At 46.0% G+C, this 18,810-nt stretch overlaps 1 protein-coding gene across 1 annotated transcript; it reads right to left on the bottom strand.

The window, feature by feature from the left end:
• Nucleotides 1-1,528: 1,528 nt before the first annotated feature.
• Nucleotides 1,529-16,346, bottom strand: LOC134158231 (cytochrome P450 2W1-like). The gene is given in 12 exon segments (XM_062607979.1): nt 1,529-3,236; nt 3,718-3,796; nt 3,798-3,860; nt 4,457-4,641; nt 4,973-5,077; nt 5,080-5,113; nt 6,492-6,659; nt 8,575-8,728; nt 8,826-8,966; nt 8,968-8,983; nt 10,242-10,404; nt 12,787-16,346. Coding segments are annotated over 12 exon segments (1,482 nt in total). The 5' UTR covers nt 12,973-16,346; the 3' UTR covers nt 1,529-3,048.
• Nucleotides 16,347-18,810: the final 2,464 nt, after the last annotated feature.

Genomic DNA, 18,810 nt, shown 5'->3' with positions numbered 1-18,810 from the left:
AATCTTATTCCAGCTGATGCATAGCTCAATTTTTCATCCATTTATCTGCCTGTGACTTGCCACTTCTCCATATGCATTTTCTTATCACATGCTTCATCACGTTGTTTGTTTCCCCCTTCCTGGGAACACAGTAAAATCTGAATCCCATGTCTTCATTATATTTCATATGCCTCCCTCCCAACTTTGCATTACACAGAAATACAAATGCCATGAAAGGCTGATCCTGAGCGCAGAGTGACAACAAATGTTATGATTTTGCTTGTATCTCCTGGGTGAAAGGTGATGCATACCCTCATCCTCAGAAAAAACAGCTCAACAGGAGACCCTCCTGCACAGTGGTTTCTCCAGGGCAGAGCTTTCCCTTTGCACTTGGCTATGGGCTACCAGTCAGTCCTGGGGCTAGCCTTGGTTTTTCACTTCTATGCCTTCAATTCTTGCTTGCAGAGGCTGAATGAAAGGTTGTCACCACAGCTTCACTGAGGCTGGTGCTGTCCCTCTGCTTAGTGCCTTGGACCCTGAGCCTCCCACCTCTTGCGCTCCTGAAGTATTACCTGCTGGCAGCATCACTCTTGAGGAGTTGTGGTAGCAGGATGAGGTCTTCTTCAGGGAAGGCAGGGTGAGGCAGGTAAGGCAACTGGGGAGCCAGGCACATATCAACGGAGAGAAGGAAGTCTTGGTTTTGCTGAAATAAGAGACTTTTGCCTTTTGCTTCAGAAAGGCCAGGACTGCTCCTGCTCTAGCCCCCTCCAAAAGTGATATGAACTCAAAACACAGCTATGGCAATGATCTAGAGCTCTGCAGGACAACATTAGAGTGGGCTCCAATCTGCATGAATTCACCAGTGGAACCTCAGACCTGACACCCTGCCATGGGTTTACAGGTTCTTGGCTTTGAAGGAAAGAGATGGATCCCTTTGTATATGGCATAGCAGCCTTCTGAGCCTGCTGGGTTTGGACATCACCTTCTGCACTGGCACTCTGCAGCAGGCACAGCAGAGCCTGCAGCAGCACTGCCTGCATGCACAGATTCAGCTGACTGCGCAATACCCGTGCCCCAGAGCCACGAGCTACCAGGTGCAAACATCCAAGGAAAACAGGTTTGATTCCTTTGAAAAGTGAATCCTACTTGTGCCTGTGTTTGGGTGCTCCTTCCCCAGCATACTGAGTTAGACAGCTGAATACATCTCTATAAAAGAAAGGGTCTGCCTCCCATTTCTTTGTTCAACCAAATGATGGCAGAACACTGACTATAACTAGGCTACATATTTATCTAGCAGAAAACATCAGCTCTCAAGGGTGGAAATACCATTTCCACATTCCTCAGTGGCCCTGAGGGTCTTCCCTTTAGCTGCAAAACATGTTTGTGCCTTGCAACACATTGACTCGAACTGAAGGCAAACACCTTGGAGCAGGACAGGTGGCTTGGTTCTTAAAGTAAGATCTGTACAAACCCGACTGACACCATGTCTGTGGCTCCTGCCACATGCAGCCCAGCCTGTCATCCCAAGCTCTGTGTGATGCTGGGAACCAGAGCTCCTGTTCTCAGAGGGGCGATGGTCAGATGCAAGGATTGCAGGAACTGCATAGATCTGTAAAACAAGGGCTGCTTTGTATCTGCAGCCCCACTGAGCCAGAGAAATAAGCACTGTGCAGAATATCATTTCTATTTTATTTTTGCCACGAGATGGCAACATGATCCCTCTGAGTCACAGACAGCCCAGCCCTGCAGTTCTTACTGGGGTAAAACACCCTGCCAGCCCCAGATTCAGGCTGGGTAGGGAGGGCAGATCCAAGCCTTGAGGCTTTATGGAACCCAGTCCAACTGCATTCACCTGTGAGCAAGTCTGGGAGCAAACGCATTTATTTACTATTAACCTGGAAGAATCAAGTGGTACACAGGGCACAGGAGAAGTCGTCTTCTCATCCTAGAGCAGACACGGATCCCTCTGAGGGACTAACCATCTCAAACACAATGGGGACAATGGCTTAACCCACCTCCCATTGCAAGCCTATCAGATCCTTCTGGCCTCCACTCAGCATTTCAGACCAAGGAAGAAGCCAGCTGCCTCAAGAGTCCTGTTGTCTTCCCTGATGAGCAGATGTGATGAGGCTCCATCTGCAGTCATTTCAGAGGAGAAGAAGATAGGGAATGTCAGGAAAAGGGAGGGTCCTGAGAAGTCTCACAGAAAGCTGGGAGATGTAAGGAAAGGGGAGATGGGCAGATTTTCTGTTGCTTTGCCTGGATCTGCCCAGCTTCTGTGCTGCTTGAGGAAGAGCATCTTAGACATTTAGAAACACATCTCTACAGTGTTTGCATGCTTTCTTGTTCACACATCGTGCTCTGAAAAGAGGTTGTGTCTGTGTATCTGAGCTACCTTTGCAAAAATGCTGGGGAGTGTCTTCACTGTCTGGGGAGAGCTGTTAAGCCCTATATCAGCGCAGGCATAGCAGAGCCTGTACCCAGAAAGAGCCAAAGACTCCCAATGAACCTTGCTGAGGTCCCTCAGAGCAAGGGGAACCTAAGAAATCCAGGTTCTGACATCTGGGATTCAAAATCAGAAATTTGTAAAGTGTTAGAAGAACATCCATCACACATAGAAGTGTAGGTATCTGGGATTAATTTATCCCATGTGCAGCAGAGAATGGGAAAAGAGCAGGGATTAGATGATGACACAACCTTTTATCTGCTACTGCTCTCCAAGTGAAGTAATTACCCACTCTTGAGAAACATCCTCTCCTAGAGGCTCAGAACAAGGGTAACTTTCTTACACTCTACTTTTGATGTGTAAAGTACTGACTGTCCTGCTATTTCCAGTCATGTCTGGCTGGCATTTTCCAGGTCACCTCACCCACTAACCATCCTGGTAGGAAAGGCGACCTGGGTCCTGACCAAGTATTTGTTCAATGGCATGTAGCCATTACTTGCAAGGCTTTGGGTAAGAAGACTCTACTTGTAGCTACTGCACAGGGATCTGATTTCTCTTTAGTGCATCTGCTAGGCTCTGCAGAAAACTATTACATGGATCTTTCTCAGTTCAGAGCCTTGGCTTTATTGGCATAGCACAGCACAGACACACTGTGGCTGGGGTCTCACGGTGAACCCAGCCTCTGCAGTTGTGTCCAGCTCAGATTCTTTGACCCCAGGTAGAGGCTTAAAACTCAACTTCTGTATCAAGCCTGTGAAGAAGATGAAGAGCTCCATCGTGGCAAGACTTTCTCCAATGCAGTTTCTCTGCCCTGCAATGTCAAAGCATGGCTGTTGGTGGAGTGATTGGGTAAGTGGTGGCTCAACCCAACATCTCTTCCCTGCTACTTGATAGTGTGAAGGACAGCACATGCCTCAGAAATGCAAAAGAGCATGGCATGATATTCAGCAGCCATCATTGTTGGTCTCCTACAGGCATTTGAAAAGGGTTGTTTCACTCTGTGCCCAGAAGGAATTGATCTGGGACACCCTAGAAACCAGCCTTCCCAAGGCAGGGGGAAGGTTGAACTCGTTTGTAGGTGCTGAACTTTTTGTAGGCCCCAGCATGCTTTCCAGCATGGGCTGAAGGGCTGTTTGCAAGTCATCAAAACCTAGGGCAGGTATTTCTAAACCATCCCCACCACCAATACCCATGCTGTTCCCAATAGAGGCTCAGATCCTGCCACTAGGCTAGTCTCTTCTGAGGGGCACTGGGAATGTGGGGCCCTGTGCAGGATCAAACACTTTCATTACCTGTGGAGAAAGGCAGGAATGCTTTCTTCTTGATGAAGTTCCCATCCACACCAAGAAAGTGGTTGGGGTTGAATTCATCAAGGCATCTCCCACTGCGTTTTATCCAGCAGCACAGAGGTGAGCAGAGGAACCACTGTTGTTCCCTGCAGCACAGCCATGCTTTGCTTTAGCATGTGGGGTTGCAGCAAGAGTCTGCCTTGCCCATTCAGCCATGTAATCATTCCTCCCTTTGGGCTGTGTCTGAAAGCAAACTTCTACCTCTGAAGAACTAATTTCTGGGCTTGTACATGACCCTTAGTTAGTGTTCACTGGAATTACTGACTAATATGTGATTAAACAATAGTTGTTGGCTGTGTCTGAGTTATGAAGCAGAAGAAAGACACGGGCCAGGCTTCCTTGCTGCCCAGCTGATCTCTGCTTGCTTGAAGCAAGGTGATGAGATGATGCCATGGTACCCCAGAGGCAGCACTGCTCTACAGGGCACAAGCGGCGATGGAAAGTGAACAGAATAGGGAACAGACTCCAGGTTATGAAGACTGAGTTATGTGAAATGGGAAGTTGTGTACATAACCCTGAAGTCACACTGCCATTAGGCTGGACTCAGAGGAGACAGAGGTTAGGGAACTGGTTCTTCCCCACCAAAAGCCTTGTGCTTCAAGCTCCCCTACTCCTCGTGACAATTTCCCTGTGGGTCACTGGTGTGCTGCACTCCCCTCTTCAACTGAGGAGCAGCAAGTACCTTGGGAATGAAATAACCTTTAAAGAGGGTGCTAACCGAGGTGCACCGTGTAACACGTGGCAGGAGGGCAACAAATCTCTGCACCCCGTGGATCATTGCATTGGTAAGTGGCATTTTTTTCCAGTCCTCAAAGGTAGGCAAGCAACCAGGACCAAGAACTTGCTCAATCTCTGCATGCATCTTTTCTCTAAGGCAAAGAAAAGGCATAAAGTGTGTTTCCCTCAGTGGTAAAGCACCTGCAAATCTTGTGCATGCTGACCGTTGGCTGGGCTACCTCAGGGCAGGAGGTTTGCTGCCCCTGGGAGCAGATGGAGAACAACCCCTCAAATCCTTTGGTCCTCAGCGGTAGCATACAAGGTTTGGATGGAAGTGGACAGGTTCCAGATGCTCAGATTTTGCATGCTCTGGCACACATGAGAAGCTAAAGAGCTTTTAGAGGTGAACATCACTTACGAAGTCACTGCAGAGCACTTCAGTACACTGTGTAAGAAAAACAAAACCATAAAGATATCTTACTTTGAATTTCGGGGTACTTCAACAGCAGCAGGATGGCCCATTGCAGTGCAGTGGATGTCGTCTCGGTGCCAGCCACGAGCAGGTCAAGTGCAGCAGCCAATAATCATCATCATGGAAAAGTGTATTGCTTTTATTCAGCTCCTTTAGGGAAGTACAAAGAAAAAACCAACTCCTATTAGCATGGGAACAGAGAACTAGGAGGGGTAACCTAGTCTTCAGAGACATTACAGTGGGATGCATGTGCCATGATGCACCGCATTGACATTTCAGTACAGAAATGCTTCAGTTTTCAGCAGAAATATCTGCACACTTGAGATTTTGCCTCCCCAAAATGAACAATTTGGACAAATTCACTGAGTTTTGAAGATCACATGACATTTATCTGCTATGGGCAGTGGTTCTCTTATTGACTGAGGACTTCCAGCCCCTGCTCGTGGATCATAGAATCATAGACTCGTAGAATAGTTAGGGGTGGAAAGGACCTTTAGATCATCAAGTTCCAACCTCTCTGCCACGGGCAGGGACACCTCATGCTAAATCACATCACCCAAGGCTCTGTCCAACCTGGCCTTGAACACTGCCAGGGATGGAGCATTCACAACTTCCCTGGGCAACCCATTCCAGTGCCTCACCACCCTAACAGTAAAGAACTTCTTCCTTATATCCATCTAAACTTGCCCTGTTTCAGTTTTAACCCGTTACCCCTTGTCCTATCACTACAGTCTCTAATGAAGAGTCCCTCCCCAGCATCCCTATAGGCCCCCTTCAGACACTGGAAGGATCCTGAGAAGGCAGAAACTGATGAGAGGTGCAGGACTATGCTTTCCCATGTCAGTGAGCTGGAATTTGCCTATGTGTGTGGCTCCCTCCTAGGAGCGACAGGAAAGCCATGAAGGCCCAGGACACCTCTGTCACGTCAACTCTGCTGTTTCTGCTTTGTGCTGCTGATGGAAAACACTTTGCCCGTTCTTGTGTGCAACAGCTGAGGCACTTGCACACGGCATCAGGCCCAAGCACCCATCCTGCCCACCGCCCGTCTGAAGTACACAGATACAAACACTGGGAGGAAAAGGGCAGATACAGATTGACCCTTCCTTGCCATACTCCCGTACTAGCATTCCTGGTGGTAAATCCACTATGTGGGAGCTGGTGATGTATTTGTACAAATGCAGTAAGAACTTCTGCATCTCTGCAAGTGGCAATCTGTTGCCTCTTCTCATACCTGTAGGGAGTGATGTGTGTCTGCCTGGAGTGCACTGGGAAAATGATATTACTTCTCTCTCTAGCAAGGAAGGGACTGTAGCTGACACCTGAGGACAAGTTTTAGACATTCATGTGATAAGGAATAGTTAATTATTTCTTGGTTTTCATTCAATACGCAGAATTTAACATATTCAAATAGAAGGATGGTTACCCAAAATTTTCATATAGACCATTGAAGAGTATGTTCATTAGACAAGAAACAAAGAGTTTCTCTGTATAAGATACAGCACTAGGAATTGTCATATTGTTAAAATACCTCTTGTTTGAATACCAGCGCATCAGTGTAGCTCTTCAGGTTGTTCTCACTAACGCTTTCTTTGCTTTCCTTGCTGCACTTCTTTAAGGTCACACACACTTCTACTTTTTTCAGTATCACCTTGTGAGGTTTGAGGAGAAATCCAAGGAATGGGTAGGAATTAAATAACTACAAAGGAAAAAACTCACCTTGTAAAACTCAAGTACCATAACGGAGAAATCATTTATGCGATGCGGCTGGGGTCTCTCTTTTTTTGGTTACTACAAAATTTAAATGTATAAAAATGCCTCCTCTTATTAAAAGTTCTCCACAGAAATGAATGGAGCCCATCAGGCTTGTCTAGACAGAGCCTATAAACACGAATTAGGAAAAAAAAATACAATTAAGGGGAAGTGATAGTGAACTCATGAAACAATGAAATTACATTTTTAAAGAGGTAATAAACCAAAAAGATAAAGCACTTGCATTACACGAAGAAAACTCTCCATGTTTAGCAAGCCAAAATACTTCTGTTTTAAAGTTGTTAGATCATATTTTTTAACTTTCCCATGAATTATAAATCAATTACACTTAGTTCTCAGCATCGTTAAATTTCGCAGCACAATAAGCAGTTGTGTTTTATGTGCAGGGGGGTTACTTACACCATTTCTCAATGTTACAAGTAAACTGGCTGCAGGATAAGATTCACCACATCTCCTGCACTTTCTAACAGGTGGTAATTTCTGCACAAACCAAACCTGCTGTAGAGATTAAAAGAGAAGGGATGTTGTGCTATTGTAAACTGTAGCTATTGTAAGTAGCTCTCATTCAGGTAAGGAATTCATCCACACCTTTTTGTTAACAGCTTTGTGGATGAGTGTTTCACTATTACCTTAAGTAACTAATACTCTATGCCCTGTGATGAAGGATTAAATTTAACAAGAGCTCTTGGTTCAGATGAAAGCCTCTTAGTCAAAATACTCCTTTTATGTGGCTCCATTGAGCAGGTATTGATTTAATGCCACAACAAGAGGTACGAGAGGTCCATATATAAATGTCTGCGGCTATGTACTTTGTACTACAACTCTGTAACTTCACTAGTTTCTTAAACTGTAACAAGTGACCAAAACCAAGTAACCCCCAAATACACGTGTAATTGTCCTAAGAGAAGAGGTTACTTGTGTATGAACATTCCCACAGCATCCAGCAGAAAATAACTGGAATAAGCCTGGCTGATTTAATTTGTGCATCCACAAATAAAGCCAGTATTTCAATACTTTCATCACTGGTGTCTTTTTAAAGAAAGAAACTCTGGCCATGCCTTCCAAGAGGGACCTGATTCCCTCCTGTCTCTTCCATCAGAGCCTTGTTTGGCCTGAAAATACTAGGGAATAGAATATGCTGCATTGTTTCATTCTGGGTACTGCTGGAAAAATACTACCAAAACCAAGAAAACATCAAAACCCCAGGAAAGCAGAATCTTTGTGAACTCTGCCAAAAGTGCTAAAAACATCTCTGAGACACACTCCAGGAACGTTTTCGTTTACTGTGAAACACTGAAGATAGCTTACCCAGATCCCAGATCTACATTAGGGTCTATTTCCTCATGGGAGGCTACAGTTTGCCATAAACCATGAAGTTTGCTAAATAAAGTGACTAAGAATAACATAAAGGGAGGTGTCTATAGCACTTCTGAGGATTTCTACTGATGCTCCTGGACTCTGCCCATGCCAAGTCCCACCATGCTGGAAACCTCAGTTATTGCACTTTCTGGCTGTAGAAGAATCAAACACATTCCTTCTGCTGGCACAGTCACATCAGCATCTCAGCCCAGTGCCACCACATGATGTTGGGCCTCCTTCACAGGACGATTTCATGGAGGAGGAAACCCCCAAAGAAAGAATCTTGTCCCTATCCATGGCAGGGAGGTTGGATTAGATATCTTTCAAGGCCCCTTCCAGCCCAAACCACCCTATGCTTCTATGAATCTTATATTTCAGTAACCTAAAGATACCCCAGCATCACGCATCCAGCAGAAGTACATTGAGTTGACCTACCAAATCAGGTGAGATACTGGAGCATCTCAGCATAGAGGGTAACTTGCACACAAGGATGGAGAGCCAAGAAGGTGCATAACTTCATCTATGAGTCTTAACAGGGTAAGAAATGTTAGGTCTCTATAATCAAACCTTCTCCCAAAGAGAATAGCAAAGGTGATGTTGCTGGGAGCCATATTCAAAAACCACAATTGGAAAGGTCTATCTAGAAATGAACAACATAACTGCACTTGTCATTTCTGGAGCAACACAGAGGTCTTCACGGTGTCTTTGTAAAGTAGCATGAAACACCTGATACCCCAGCTCACCTTCGAAGGATTTGATCAACTCAATGAGAAAACGAAGCTCCTCAAGCATCCTTTCTTCACCAAGATGCTTCCCTGTGCCAAGATCCCTCATGGCAGCTATGGTGAACCGTCATGTTTTCTTCCAGAGCTCAAGAAGCAAAGAACACACCTATGGAAGGAGCACATGCCCTGTTTGCTGAGGTGGTTCAGGATTTGCTCCAAAACAACAAAAGCACAGCTGGGGAGCACAGGTATTTTGCAACCTGGAGGAGCCTGCTTGGGAGATGACTGTGGGGTGCTAGAGGGCTGGCTTGGGCAATCACTACCCCAGGTAGGTTCAGGAGGGTAGGAAGCAATACGTTGAAGTTGGGTGCTGTTCACAGCAAAGCCCTGGGTTTGCCTTGCTTATAGCTTTGTCTCTTTGCAGCCATACACAGTAAAAAGCTCGATGCATGGTATTTGTCTCAGGCCGACTTGGTTTGCCTTAGAAAAAGGATCCAGCTGTTTCAGAGAGCAAGGCTAAGAGCAGATGACATCACTCCATCCCCATCATGAACAGGACTTGCGGTTTAGAAGATAAACTATGTACTGTGCAGGGGGACGAGGAGGGATGACAGGGAGGCACCTTTGCTTACAGATAGGGAATACCCTCAAGCTGGCTAACCCATTGGCCAAAAAAAGTGCTCAGCCAAGAGGGCACCGAGGTGTTTGGCTACAATTTGAAGTCCTCCCTTCCCAGCAGGGCTTCCAGGACTGAATATATTTTACATCTTCATCCTGTGCTTGGGAAAGTAGCGCAGTGTTCCCTTCCTCACGCTGGGCCTCACTCTTAAAGACAAGATGAAAAAAAGCCCCACACGCTGTATGCATTATATACATATTAGGTCATCACGTCTTTTCCTTTCAGCCCAGGATTATTCCCTTCATTGTTTTTCAATGTCTAGTCTTGGGCAACGTACTACTTTTTAACATGCTATTCAGAAACACGCCAAAAATCTGTTTACAGAAGTAATTGTCTGAGGTACAAACAGCCCGTGCTATTACGCTCCTGCCAGTTCTTGCAGTCTTTATCATGAGTCATGCGTGATCCACGCTTTGTCTGAACTCCAGTAACTGTAGAAAAGAGATTGCATAAGGACCTCAGCCTTCACATTGTGAAAAATAATTTCCTTCCCTCTGCACTACAAAAAAAAAACCCAAAACCTTCTTGAAATGTGTCCCAAGTGCCTCTAAAAGCAAAAACCTGATAAGGCAAATAAGAAGATCCCATTTTCTTTAATAAAACAAACAACTGCCCCCAAGCTCCACAAAATGTAGCCCTCAATGATAAGGATGCAGCTCATGATTCTTTAATACTGCTGCAGTGAAACAACACCTTTGAGAAACAGCAAAGCAAGCACATCCTTATCTTTTCAACCTGCCAGTACTGTTTCTATGTTGGATGTGATAGAATATGGGTAAAGGTGGTCTGTCTGCAAGCACATCCCTTGTGTTCAGAAGAGCATCCTTTACTGTCCTGTAGCCAGTTGGCATCACCACCTTCTGAAACCCCAAGTGGATGGTGAAAACGGGGCCATATTTCTCTGAAATCTAGAAAGAGAGGAAAATCAGAGCATAGAGTCATCAGTGGCAGTGGTGCGTCCTGCCTGGGTAGATGAAGAGTTGCCTTCCCTCCTCCTTCTGTGGCCAGAAGGATTGGAGGGATGCCAGTGATAAAGCCCCAAGACACTTAAATAAAAAAGGAATCAAAGCAGATAAATGGTGGTCTGCTTAACTCAGAAGCTCCCATAAAACCACTGGTTTTCTGAGCTGGTTGGGCTCAGTTTGGTGCAGGAGGTTAAAAGAGGCAGAAGATAAAAAGACATTTTGATCACCACCAGCAGCGTAAAAGCATCATCAAGATTTGGCAGACAGATACAGAGCAACTGCTGACTGAGGAGGCTGTAAAGCTACTGTCCACCATAAGAGAATGAAAAAGCAGAGGTGTCCATATTTCTTATAAAAGTGAAATGAAAGCTTTGCTGCAATTAATGCAAACAGGTCTATATGATTCACCAAGGATGGACGTATGAAGGCATAAGAAACCATTGCTCTTTCAACTTGCCTTAGAAAATAACCACAATACCACACTCTGCTTTTTATTTCTGCTGCACCATAGATTTCAAGCACAGCAGGACTTTATAACGAAATCTGAGCTACTGGGTAGCAGCAGTTCTCTGGAGGCTCACAAACATGGTCCTGCCAGGCCCTAGGAGGAATTAAGACTTGACTGAGAGCAATGCAGTTGAAACTTGATAAAGCTATTGTGAGACGAAGCCTAATGTCCCATAAAAGGGACCAGCTCTGGCAAAGGTGACTAGAGAAGGTTCCACAGCTTTGCAACACCTCCTGCTCTACCAAAGCAAGCAGGTAGCCCCAGGCAGAGTCTGATCAATGTTTCAGCAATATAGCCAGAATTGTTGAGCTTCTGCAAAAAAAAAGTAACTCACAGGACACTGATTTCAAACATTTGGTCAAAACCATGGCTGGTTGCTGATTCATCTAATGTGAAAATTTCAGGGGGGAATCCTTTAGGGATTCTCCTTTCAAGGAGGATTGTCTACTCCAGGTCATTTATTTGCTAAGTAATACCTTAAAATTCTGACTTTTAAGTAAGCTTTCAGTTCACTACTGCAGTTCTCACAAGCCCCAGTGTAAAATCTCTCCTCACCCATAGCTGCAGCTATGGTGCTGCAGCTGCAGGCTGTATCTGCTCTGTCCTGACTGCGAAGGGCAGAGGATGGTGAGAGGCTCCTCTGGGCTGCAGCCACAGACCCCTTCCCTGGCTGGTTTCAGCAGCAGACCCCTTTCCCAGCTGGCTTCTTGGTGTTATAGTTCCATGGGGAAAAGAAGGCATCAGCGTGGCCAATGTGCCCAATACCTGTGTTCACTAAGATGCTATCACCTGCTCCTGGGTCTTCAAGTCACCTCCTTTCCAGCCTCTGCTTTGCTTATCCTTCCCACTATGCCCATGCACAATGCCGAAACTCCTTCTCCCCTGCCTTCCTCTGCAGAAGGATTTCTGGTCTTGTCAGAAACAGAAACCACAGTCCAAAGCACTTCCCAGCTCCTAAGTTCTGGGCATTGAGCCCACTGTGAGCTGCTTGGTGTAAGATGAAGACACATCTCCATAGGCATCTTGGAGGCTCCTCACATAGCACAGCAAAGGGAATGAGACAGGGAAAGCCAGCTCCTCTTCCCTACATTATGCCAAGCAGGTCTGAGGGCTGCTGGCAACCTGATGCTAAAAGGCTTGGTGTAAGGTGCAAGATATTCACACCCCATGTCCTGACTGAAAATGCAGCTGGGCTGAGCTGCATTTTGGCTCTGAGAGACAGAACACATTGAAATTTCCCCTTTTTTCTAGAAGAGAGATGCAAGGAAACTGTGACTCCTATAGAGAACTTTGTCTTCGTTAAGTCCAAGTCATTCACTGTTTCAAATGAGTTCGATATCTCTTCTTTGAGTTGTGCTACATTAATTCCCATTCTCATGAAAAACTGGCAACATAAGAAATACAAGCTATTTTGGCAATCACGATTAAGCATCCATCTTTCAATTTGGCTACGTGGACACGCAAATATTTTGAGGAATTTCACAGCACAAGGAAGATGCCAAAATTTAGGTCCATTGGTCTGATCTGATGCAGACACTCATAGTTTTCAATGAGTAGAGTAGTTCTCACTGAAACACTGCTCATATTTATCATCACTCTCTGCAGAGTTAGGACTCTGTTGAACAGTTTTAGCAGTCCCCAAGAGTTTGGTCCTTCTGAAATGACACTTGGTCGTTCTGAAACCATTGAAACATCACATTGTAAAAAAAACCAACAATTTGGCACCAAAAATCATCTCAGTACTCTCATCAGAGAGAACTTTTAATGGGTACTTGCTGACATTCGACAGCCTAGAAACAAAGGACACTTGTTCTTACCTTCATCAGTGACTTGTCTTGCCTTCCGATGTTCAGCAAATGCAGGTTGCCAATGATGGGAAGAGGAAATGGACCAGAAGGCAAATTTAAAGCTGATGATTGCTTGAAAACTTTTAACACATAGAGTGCAGCTGCAAAAAGCAGTGCACACACTCCACAGATGAAGAAGGGCATGAAGGCTGCCATATTTTGGTGGAGCTTGCCCTTCTGGCAAGCCACTGAGGCACCTTCCTTAGAATGCTTGTATTATCCCATTATATTTATCCAGAGTAAATGATGTCAGGGGTTTTGCTGCACTTTGCACAGTCTTCCCCTCTACCCCCAGCTCTCCATAAAATCTGGAATCTATGTCTGCAAAAGGCAAAGTCGAAGCACAGTTTGTGTGCAGGCTCCCCACCAAGTGCAGTAGGGCAGGTTTGCTTCATTTCAAAGCCTAGCTTGGATTCTTCTGCCTGCAACGATTTCCCAGCACCTGGGAGTCCCGTATCTGCTTCATCAGGCATTGATCACGCAATTTCTCTTAAGATTTCCTTTTCATCTCTCTGTTCCATCCTCTTCATCTAACCTCTCTGAACACTGACAGCTCTTTACAAATACTTATCCCAAAATAATCCTTCAGGGTAGACAAGCGTTGCTCATCATGGTACAGTGTAGGAGAAGCAGGTCCTGCAGGGGAAGAGACTCACTCCAGACCATGTGTGAAGCTGGGTGGACCACTGGTGGACACCATCTTCCCTCCTCTTCACCTTCTTGTCCCCTTGCAGTGAAGCATTTTCTCCCAGTGAAGGGAAACAAAACTCTTTCATGAGTGGCTCTTTTAGCAAGGGGCATTGCTTTCTGCTCCCCATCCAGTGTTAACTGGTACCGCTTGCACTCTATACACAACAAAAGGAATATAAAAAACATGTCTTGGAGAGCTGCATTACAGACTCAGTGTGAACATGGAAGGTTTTGTAAAAGACCTGCTGTTTCCACTAGTTTGTGGCAGTGTCTAATGGTGTGAGATCTGTCAGAGACACCAGTGGAAACACATCACTTCTGTAAAATCACCCTGATCAGACAAATGATGCAATGGTCCCTTAGGTAGGAAAAGAGACTTTGACATCTCTTTTTTCCAGGTCTTTTAGATCACAAGGATTTCGTGCTGCTCCATACTGTGCTATGAGATGGTACCAGCCTTGAGGATGCTTTGGGACTGTTCCAAGGTTCAGCAAGGTTCACACTTAGACTGGACACAACGCCCATTCAAACCTGCACTCTCCCATCCATCTCAGGCAGGAGATGTAATCCTAGGTCATACCCAGTCCTCTCTCAAACCCTGCATCACCTGGGAAGGGTCCATCCACCCCAAACCCACTTGTGCTACAAACCATCTGTGGTAAAAGCAGGAGACTGGGAGTCTGGATATGTACGTCTGCATCCTTGCTTGGACAACGACCTGTCTATGTGGCTCTGAGAAGTGTGGTGCAGGGCTGTGCCCTGGACAGCCCTGGAGCGTGTGTCAGGGCTGGGCTGTGAATGCAGCCGTTGTGCCTGAAGCTCCGCTCCCCTGGGCCTGACTCAGCTGCTGCCCTTTCACCATAGTCATTTCTGGGAGGTCTTTTAGGCTCCACATAGAGGGAAGCAGGGAACGGTATAGGAATGGCATCTGCGTGCACCACAAGGATTACCCAAAACAAGGGGCAGAGAGAGGTCACTGACACTAAAATTGTTTACGATTCCCAAGGAGAAGGGAGCAAGGAGGCCATCAGCCTACTTCTGTCAGCCCTCTGCCCTCAACCCACCCAGAGGGAGGAAAGGTTACTTATTACCTGCTCGGTGAAGCAGCCCGTGACAGAGGCAAAGCTGGGCAAAGATAACAGCATCTTAGCTGGCCTATAAAAACGTTTTCACTTAAGAGATTTCAGTTAAAATTTAAAGTTAAAATTAATCTTTATCTAAGAGTAAATGATCTCTCTGAAAAAAAAATAATCATCAATGTCCCCAGTCAGGGCAGGGCCATGTCAAAAGTCGCAGGAGAAATTAGAGAAAGAAAAGCGCTTATACAGAGTGCCCCAGGATCCATCCACCCGTGGATTTGTAGTTGGGAAAGAAAGTAATTCCTTTGGGCTGTGTACAATTAATTGGAGGCTGAGCCCTCCCAAATTAGCCACTCTTGGACAAAGAGGAGTGAAGAGCAGAAAGCGAGGTCTCCTTCCATCCTTGGAGCCAGTAATGGGCAAGAGAGATTAAAATTCATACTGTGATAATCACCATTTCTGGATGTTCCTACTGTAACTTTGCACAGCAAGGGGTATTGGGAGCAGCACACTGCTTGGGCCCTGCTCCTGCAGGAATCAGCAGAGAGAGCCTTCAGAATCTTGCTCTGTGATGTGGGGGACTACATTGAGCTGGTGGATAAACTGTCCCCCAAAGCATCATCTGGCAGTTTTGAGAAGCACCATGTTATTTACCAGCAGGTACAGCAGTGGCACACAGAGCGCACTGGGATGCGCTTTCCAACCCTGCAGCAAAGTCCCCATCACCCGGCTGCGTCCCAACCTCTCCTGTAGGTGGACAGTGAATTCATGTCCCTTCTGGGCATCTGGTGGTAAGAAATACTCCATTTCTGCTTTAGAGAAAAAGGCCTCAGTTCCAAGCCACATTGCCCATTCCTTTGATTCTAGAGTGTTTTTCAGGTTAAAATAACCTCACAGCAGAGGTGAATGCTCCATCCCCTCCCCTAGCACACGTGGCAGCTCCAGTCTGAAGCCGCTTTACATGATGAGCACTGCGTTTAGACATTTAGCCTCTCCAGCGGCCAGCCTGGCAGAAACTCTGCTCTCAGGCCTTTTACATTTCTCTGAGGCTTCAGGGCTTGCTGTTCACCATCACACTGGGCTTCTCCTTCCCCAGCACCACCGGCAAACCCAGCTGCAGCATATCTTAGAGCAGGGTTTGCTGTGTTTTTAAAATTCTCCTTCCCTGGCATTCTCATCCCATCTGCCCAGTCTCTGATCCTAGAAGCTTCAATCCCAGCTTTTAGCTGGTGCTTAATTATGCACAAACATGACATATTTAAGATAAATACTTTTCCACTCCTCTCTTTCTGCATGAAGATTTCAACTTCGCCCCCCCCTCCCTTTTCTCTCTGAAAAAACCCTTTGCTTCCCACCCTGACCTGCTCCCTGCTGGTACCCATGGGCAGCCCTGCCCTGCCTGTATGGCATTTACCTGCACAGAAAGCTCTGCACATGCATGCCTGTGTCTGGGTGGCAAAGCCACACTGCCATCCCCAGCACTGTGGGAACATCCACTTCTGCTGCCTGCATCACCCCATATCAGGCTGGGACGCATCCTCATGCAACCGCTGCCTTCCTAACATCAACAGAGCCTGAGACCAGCACTTCTTCCAAAACAAACATGAAATCACGTGCAGGCAAAGCCCCCCACCTCTATAGTCCTGCATTGCTACACACCAAATAAAAGCCAACCTTGCCAAAGTAAAAACATCAGGTGCCCAGGTTGGGTTCTTTAGGTTGCAACCCCGAAAACACCATTTCCCATCTCCGCGAGTGGGCTTTTCCTCCCCATCCCCATCTCCAAGCAAGCACGAGTGTGCTGGGAGCCATGCCTTGGGAAGGCAATGGGAGCAGCAGGACGCTGCATGACCCACGTGGAGGGCAGGTCCCTCCGGCATGGGTGGCCTCAGCAGCACTTTCTCAGCTCCACGGCTGCAGCTTGCAGGAAAAAACTAAGCCCTTCTCCATTTATTTTTCTTGGGAGCTGTGTTTTAAATGTTACCCTGAACGGCTCCTTGAAGCAGCACGAGCCGCCTCAGACCTTTCTCTTCAGCTCATTAATACGTGCCGACAGCCGTGACAGCCTGGCACAGCGAAGCCGGGGCAGCCCCAAGCGAGCTCTGGCCCGAACCCCACAGCCCCAACCCCTCTGTGCCTTGCACAGCCAAAATGCTGTTGACCCTGAACCCAGCAAGCGCCTTTAAGACATTAATTCACACGCAACCTTTGTCTTCCAGGTTGGAGCTGCCTATTGCGAGCTTGTGCCACGTAACAGAACTTGGGGGCACTGGCTCTTACTAGATTTGGAGAGTTTTGGTGTTTTCTGTTCAGAGCTGAAGGCCAGGCATTTGTCCATTTGTCAGAAGAAGGTTAAAGTGCTTAAATGGTGTTAAGTGAGACACAAGCTTCTGCAGTGCCGTGCAGATTATCTTTTATAAAGCCTCGTCGTATTTCCCAAAGGAGTGATGGGGTCTGTCACTCATGTCAGAGATGGTAGCTCTTCTCCAGCAACAGCACTTTACCCTTCACTTGAATGTGAAGTGCTCTCCAGCTAAAGAAATGCCATTATCCCTGGTTTATAGAAGAAAAAGCCAGATGAAAATGAGAAAAGATTAGTTCAAAGACCATATGAGACAGTGACAGAAACATGAGCAGAATCGCAGTCATCACTAACAGGCGTACCAAAAAGGGCAACACCGTAAATGTGCCCCCAGCAGATAATAAAGTAACTCAATCTATCACAATTTGGATATTTTATCACCCATGGAGCACTTGAAACATGACTTACAGTGACAAAATCCAGCCTGTAGTCTCAGCAGACACTGAGAAAGGAGCTCATCTCCATTCAAGTTTTAAATGAACCCAGACCTCCCCTGGAAGCATTTTAGGGGATTGCAAATTGTGGGGTTTGGCAATGGTAGCTTGTCATTGCACTGCATCACCAGCCAAAGGGGAACCATGCTTTTTGCTCCTTTTAAGGTTACAGATTAATATTTAATCCAATCAGTAATTTTAAGTTAAAATATAGCAGTATTATCTGACAGGTTAACAGCATGAACAGTTACCAACCTGTAAGTGAATGAGGTGCTTGCCCATTTTAAAGAAGGATTACAGTGCTAGTGAGCTTCATTTCCCTCTTGCAAGGGATTCTTCATGGACAGGGCAAAAACCCCTCAGAGGTTTGCTCCATAAACCACTAGCCAATAAAAATCTAATTAGGTCAGAGACATATGGTCTTGAACCAGTAAAAAATTCAACATTGGTGGCTACAGTGCTATTAACCTCAAAAAATGTGGATGTATTTCAGAAGCTGCTGGCTGAGCATTGAAAACTGAGTCACGTTCAGTCTCCATCAGTGACAACATCTGCTCTCCTAAGCCAGCAAAAAAAAGGCAAAAGGGGAAAGTTTTGCTAATGAAAACTGCTTTTTTTCTTGCGATCGTATCAATGATGAGCATGAAGATGACATAAAGACCTTTTCTGAACCCAGCCATTGAAACAGTCTTAGAGTTCCAAAGCCTTAATGAAACAGGGGATGATGGGATACAAAGCCAGAAGCAGTCAGTACACCTTACGCATTGCAATTTTATGGTTATGATAACAAAAATCTAGTTGTTGGAATAAAGCTGGTTCTAAGTCACTGTGAAGTACTTGCAAATATTCTCCCTTTTCTAAAGAAGAGCCTACTGTAGTCACTAAAAAACAACCACAAGAAGAAATTCCTAGGTGTTTATCTCATCTCTTGACTGACTCACAACCAAAGCTGAGCACGTCTCTGCAGAGGAGCCAGGCTGTTACCCCAGACCTGTGAACCACGAGGTGTCACTCCCACATCACCACCATGTCTCCAATGTCCAGGCAGGTGAGTGACCTGCAGGAAGCACCACATGGTCCCAGAACGCAGTAGGTCAAGGAGCTTCATAACTCCAGAGAACAGGGGATGTCCTTAGCTTGCCACAGAATCACACACAGAATCACTGAATGGTTTAGGTTGGAAGGGACCTTGAAGATCATCTAGTTTCAAACATGGTTTAAATTTCATCTCATCTCTTATTTTGGGCCTCTGCCAAATGGAAAGGGATTCAGAAGGAGCTGAGCTCTGGGATGAGATGTCTTAGGGAAGATGCATCAGCTTTACCATGGCCAACCCAGTCTCTTTCTGACACCACCTGAGTTTCACCATTAATTTTTATTGAAGCTTGCCATTAACAACAGCAGGAATTTGAGACACCCTATGGGGGGG

The sequence above is a fragment of the Pezoporus occidentalis genome, unplaced genomic scaffold, assembly GCF_034315485.1.
Source record: "Pezoporus occidentalis ecotype Australia unplaced genomic scaffold, CSIRO_AGI_Poc_V1 ctg128, whole genome shotgun sequence".
NCBI lineage: Eukaryota > Metazoa > Chordata > Aves > Psittaciformes > Psittacidae > Pezoporus > Pezoporus occidentalis.
This window is presented reverse-complemented; position numbering and strand designations above follow the sequence as displayed.